General features: G+C 32.7%; 1 protein-coding gene across 1 annotated transcript in view; it reads left to right on the top strand.

Annotated features, from left to right (window-relative positions):
- Positions 1-3550: 3550 nt before the first annotated feature.
- LOC106463256 (all-trans retinoic acid-induced differentiation factor-like) overlaps positions 3551-6407 on the top strand; it is a 42143-nt gene continuing 39286 nt past the window's right edge. The window contains exon 1 of the mRNA XM_013923266.2: positions 3551-3838. Coding sequence (XP_013778720.1) covers positions 3731-3838 — 108 coding nt within the window. The 5' untranslated portion in view covers positions 3551-3730. The remainder of the gene's footprint in view (positions 3839-6407) is intronic.

Here is a 6407-nt window from a genome sequence, read left to right as displayed (position 1 = left end):
GTGTCGCTAATGTTTCGTCGGAACGAAGTTACGGAAAGTTAATTAACAAACGGAGACGTAACATGGTGAATAAACGCTAAGTGACAAATATTCTTTTGGTATTTTAACACACATGTTACCTATTTGGCCTTAAAACATAAAGAAAAATAAACATTTATTATTACCAAATATCTTCTATCCTTTGTGCAGTTGAAAGAGCTGAAAATTTAATTGAGTCTCAATATCCACACTATGTTTTCTAATTCTTGACCTAGAATACAGTGAAAAGGTTCAAAAGTGCTATTTAAGTCTCTGCCAGAGTGCACATACTTTTGTTCACCATAACATTTTATTTTTCCGCCTAGTTTTTACTAAAAATGTGGTGATTAAAGAATTACTTTGAGACTGATGATATAATGAAGAGTAGATGCATTTTGGAGGTACAGACAAATTAGTTTTAGTTAAATTCTATAATTTTCGTTAATCATTCAACTACGGTTTCCCGTCATTTTTGACGGTTTTTTGTTGTTTTTTTTTTTGCTAGTAATCTATATAAATATAACAGTATTGTCTGTTGTATATCCATATAACTACCTTGTAGGGTGTGGATGGATCTTCATCAAAATTGGTGTGGAGGATCATTAAGTCCATGCGGGGGTGCATGCAAATTTTCAGTTTCACATTTTGCGTTTTGTGGTTTTTATGAGCGTTTTTACATTTTTTTCTACTAATTCGTTCCCTGTAGATGTATCTTCACCAAATTTGCCATTAAGGTTTGTTGGGTCCATGCGGAGATACATGCAAACTTGCAGTTTAAAATTTTCTGTTTTGCAGTTTTCATGGGCGTTTTTGCGAAGGGAAGCAATTTTCCATGTCCTAAAATAACCTTTCATTAATCACGAATTTACATAAGTTCCGTCCAGAGGACGGGTACTCCAGCTAGTAAGAGTAATATAATAGAAATATGTCAGTATGTTCACAAGCAGGTCGTGCGTAGTGTTATTTGAGAGGGTAAGGTGAGTTATACGTTCGCCAATGATTTATGACTTATAATAGCGCGAATAGTGGTTAGATACGGTTCAAAGGGAAAAAACACACAATCAAATTTAAGTATAAATAGATGTGTACTGTTACAAGTTTAAAGCTATTCAAAATAAACAAATATAGTATTGCTACAACTTGAAGTCATTTTAGTTATAGTATTAAAACTACATGTATATACAAGTAAAAATGGTCACATGGTCGGTCACTGGAACTGAGTCGGTGTTGGTAGAGTTAAATGTTTTCGTTTGTTTTCACAAGTGTTCTGTATAAAGTGTGTCCTGGCCTTGGGTGAGTGGTTTCTCTCTTAGGTTGCCGAAAATACTTGGTAGACTTTTACACTAGATATATGAAAAATTAAGATTTTTGGTCAAAAATCATGGGTCATCTATTACACGAGTATATACGATAGTTAGACAACTAATTAAACAGAACAGTGGAAATAAACCACAGGATAATAGATGTTTAAAGTGTAACTTTAAATGATATATTGCCAAGAACTACAATAAAGGCCTGCATTGGATAAACGCTCTTTTCTAAGGATATCAGAAAGAAGTAACTGCTACAACTGTTGGAACTAGCTTCATGCAGAAACATGGATGCATGCTTAGGCTAGCTTCGTAGTCTACAATTAGGACATTCTTGTGCACTACATAGCAATTACAAAACTCGAGGTTGAACATCCAGTGGAAACAGGGACAGTGGTCATTGTACCACCAAGAAGTTAGATACTTTTATCAGGAACTAATAACAGTAACTCTCCATCTAGTGACAGGGGCATTGTAGAACCAAATATGTCAGTATGTCATAATGGATTGGTGGTTGGAAAAACTCTCCTAGATGTGAAGAATAAAGATGTCATACATGACTTTTTCCTAGGAAAGACGTAAATAAGAATAAGGGTAGCTATGCTGTAAGCGCTAATAAAACTGGATTCCGTCGAGGTGACATGGTATGGCTGTACAGTTCTCATTGTGAGAGAGGACAAACTCCAAAATTAAATAGGTATTTAGAGGGGAGATGATCCAAACAGTGGCATAAATATGGTCCCACAATTGTGGGTGATCGCGAATCGTAAATACAATTATAAGGAAATAAATGTAGGGGCCCAATTACTTTTTATGCAGGGAGTATATCTTTTGTACTTATACAACTGGATCCAAGCCAAAGATCATCCACTGTGATCGTCTATGAAAGTACAATGGTGAAAGAATGGCCAACTGGATAGCTCAAGAGAAGAACTTTCCAGTAGAAACTCAACCTACAGAGCAGTCCGGAGTTCCTGATGAGATTGCTTCTAATGAATCATCAAAGATGGAGCTGTCAGTGGATTTGCCGGACCACTTACCCAGGACGAACTCCCCCAGTGACACAACAGCCAATTACAACAAGAGACAAGATGCTATCACATTCATCTTGGAAGAGAAAACCACCAAAAACACTTGGTGAATGGACAATTAATGTAGTCTTTTATTTTTTTATTAGGATTTCTCAAGGGACTTTTCAATCCAGGAAGAAGAAGTGTTGTGAGCTATATTATTAATGTTGTATCTTTTTAAAGTAGAGGGCAAAAAATGCCCAGAAGGTTTAAATAATGTAACGTCACGTTTTTTGTTCTAGCATATTCGAACGTATATTATAAATATGACGTTCCGTGAAGTATCGAGAGAGTAGTTATGGAGTGAATTCAAAGATAGTCAAGAAAATGATAGGTAAAGTTATTTCAAGATAGAGAGTGAATCAGTTGATGTGTTAGCTATCGCGATTACTTTGTACAAGTAAATTTATTTGTTTTACATTAGTTGACGTCAGTTGTAACGTAGGCCAACAGCAATTTACCAAAGTATTGAAGTTTGTAGAAATGTTAAAAATGGAAATAAAGTAATTTATTATTGTTATGTGAACATGACGTTGAATTATATTCACCGGATAATTTAGAAGAATTCGCCAACGAGAGAACTATGTTACAATAATTTGCTACAAATTTAACACATGATTATGATTGGTCGTAGTATGTTCCAAACCAGAATTTAGAAGACGAAGAAAATATATTAAAGTTTTGCAAATATGGAGGAACGTGTGTGTGTGTGTTTTTTTACAGCAAAGCCACATCGGGCTATCTGCTGTGTCCACCTAGAGGAATTGAACCCCTGATTTTAGCGTTGAAAATCCGAAGACTTACCGCTGAACCACCTTGGGGCGGAGGAAAGTGACGTGTGATATTTACATGCTACATTTATCCATCTCAATTGGTCTTATATATTTACTTAATCAGGATATTTATGCTTTAACAAGTTATGGAAATAAAAATTCATTTTGAAAATACAGAATTAGCATACTAAACAGTACAAAAACAACAACTTGTGTGGAAATCAAAATTTAAATAAAAAATGTGAATGATATTAAAAACGAATAAAAGCTTTAAAATATGATAATACAGTAATAGTGCCAATTTCATAATCATCTGCTCCTTGTATAAGTGTATTTATTTATTTATTCATAATTTACCATCGTAAGATCACTCTCAGATATTTACAAAATACTACTCGCATCACAGGATGTGCATGGTTGTCTATAAAAGTGGTGATAAAGATTACCGATTGTTTGGAGTTACATGTATTTTTAGGACAAAGTTGAGTTTGTCGAATATTCCGAGTTTATTCTTTCGAACAAACGATTCATTTTACTCCAGAATAGGAATTCTGTCAAAATGATTGTTCATTTTTATCGACAACTTAAAAGTTTAATTCTAGCAATGACATTTGTTGTGACAACGTACAAAACAGGAACTTGTGGAAATGGAATGGACTTGTTTGAGGTATTTGTTTTTAATACTGTTAGTGTTCCTATTGTTAGGCGCTACAATACCTTAAATGTAAAATCATACAACTAGACTGTTAGTGTTAGCAGTACATCAGTTGAGAAAAACATGATTCTATATCACATGACTACTCTTGAATCCGAGAGGGAAAGGCTGAACACAGAGTTTGATGTTTGACCTAGATTTGTAAAGTAATAGACCTTTTTGTTTTTATCATTTAGGTGTATTTCTTGTACTAAACTAAAGTTGAAGACAAAGTAGTATTGACAAATACAGGCATTACAACTATGACTCATAGTCATATGAGCTGAACCATCATTGTGCATAAGAACTAACTCCAAAACAACTAAATATCAGAAACTTTCATAATTAATTATTGCTGGAAATAATTTATATTGGCATTTACAATTTACTACACTCGATAATATGAAATTCTCCAACTACAAAATAATATTTAGAAAAGTGATCTATTAAAATCTTTTCTGACAAATTCAGTATAGGTTTATATAGATTTGAAGGTCTACTTTGAGGTTGTGCATAAATATATAGAGAAATCCTTACTATATACACACACACACACACACACACACATATACACAAAAAGTCTTAATTTGAGTAAATGTCATAAATAATATAAATATATCCTCAGATGTAAAATGTACAAAATAAAACCTGAGGAACTGATAAAGTTGTGTATGTCTTTTTTTTATTGAATAGAGTAACTGTATGCTTAGCACACATCTTATGAGTGCGACATGGTGATTAGGTCATTGAAAGTAGCCTTGACTAGCTCAGTAAAGACACATAACATAATTGTGGTTACTGCTTATTAACACTTAAAGATGGGTTACAAAAGATAATTCATAAACATTGGACAAGTGACAAAAGATTGCAGAATGACAGATCCAACAGGCACTGGTAGATTGTCACCTATGTATTTCCTGTATTAATAAATATACTGCTAAAAAAACTCCCTTTGTACCTAACTTAGCAGTGAAGTTTTTTAGATTTGCAGCTTGGTAGGTATTGGTGTTGCATATTTACAGTAACTATATCTAATCAATAATAAACAACTTGTACATCCAGCATCATGTGACTATTGAGTTACAACATATTTTTTCTCCCAATCCAAAACAGTAAAAGTGTTAATTTGTTCCACAATCTTTGTACCTCAGTGTGAATTTGATAAATACAGTTTGTCATTAAGTATGCCTCCTTTAAATTTCACGTGACAAAGACAGATCACAAGGTACTGTGTTCTTTCCCTCTGTGTTTCATTTTCTTAACCTAGCCTGCAAGAATTGAGATTTATTTTAAGACCTACCCAGCCAGAAAAGAAAAGCAAAGAAGCAACAATTTTCTTCGACTAGTTCAAGACAACTTAGGCTCATTGTTTATTTTATTTATTTTTTAATAAATTTTGTCAGTGGCTTTAAACACAATAAAATAAAAAAGTGTATTGTAATTTTAAACTGTGGAAATCTGGTAACCCTAGTCATACACTATTTTAAGCTTAGACAAAATGATAGTACAAAAAGTAACTAGGAAACTTGTGAGTTATTATTAATAGAAGTTGTGTGTTTAATGTAATAAGTGTGTAATGATATATGCCATTTAATAATTATGTGTCAATAAATGCCTGCATCTGAAGGAAGAAATAATCTTAATTCAATTCCTCACATATTCCCCTCACCAAAAAAAAAAATCTCTCCTTGGACAAGAGGTAGAAATCTAATTGATCAGAATAGAAAGGGTGTGTCCAATAACAAGAGGCTCATTCAATTGGGATTTGAGGGTGGTCACGAGAACAAAGACAACAACCACAGAAACTTAAAAAGTAGCTGTATGATGACAGTCATCATACTTTGTTCTATTATGTATGTGTTTATCTGATTATTAAGATGTCTCTAAAAGTTTTTAGTAATGAAGTCTAATGTGACTGAATCATAGGTGAAGTATCAGGTTGTTCCTCAACAGCATCCTGGTACCACAAATCAAGAGGAAACTTCAAATCTCTCTCATGAAAAATTGCAGCATCAGAAATTAAAGAAAAACCATATTTACTCATTCATTCTCTGTACTTTATAACTCAAAGATGCTCTTTCCACATCTGGCTTAAATACTGGATATTATTTTATTAATGTATATTTTGTATATTTATAGAAATAGGAACAGTTTGGTTATTTTGGGTTTAAGTTTATTGGATCATAAGACAAAGTATTCTAAGCTTTTGTGCTTATTAACTGAAGTACCTGTCAAAGAATCCTTTATTGTTATCAGCATTAACTTATTTCTTTGTTATGTGTTTTTGGTTAAATTTTTTTGAAACTTTAGATCAAGATTCATAGATAATAAATGAGATACAGTGCTGATAGTTACTTGTAGGCATATTAATGATACATGCTTGCCAGTCAAAAGAATGGCATTGAAGTGTCTTGTTAATGATTGCAGGAAGTTGGTACAAATGATTAATTAACTTAAAATAACAGCATACAGTATATCATTAAACAAATTATTCCACAAATGTATATATATATATATATATATATATATATATATATATACA

Source organism: Limulus polyphemus, unplaced genomic scaffold, assembly GCF_000517525.1.
Source record: "Limulus polyphemus unplaced genomic scaffold, Limulus_polyphemus-2.1.2 Scaffold1361, whole genome shotgun sequence".
Classification (NCBI taxonomy): Eukaryota; Metazoa; Arthropoda; class Merostomata; order Xiphosura; family Limulidae; genus Limulus; species Limulus polyphemus.
This window is presented reverse-complemented; position numbering and strand designations above follow the sequence as displayed.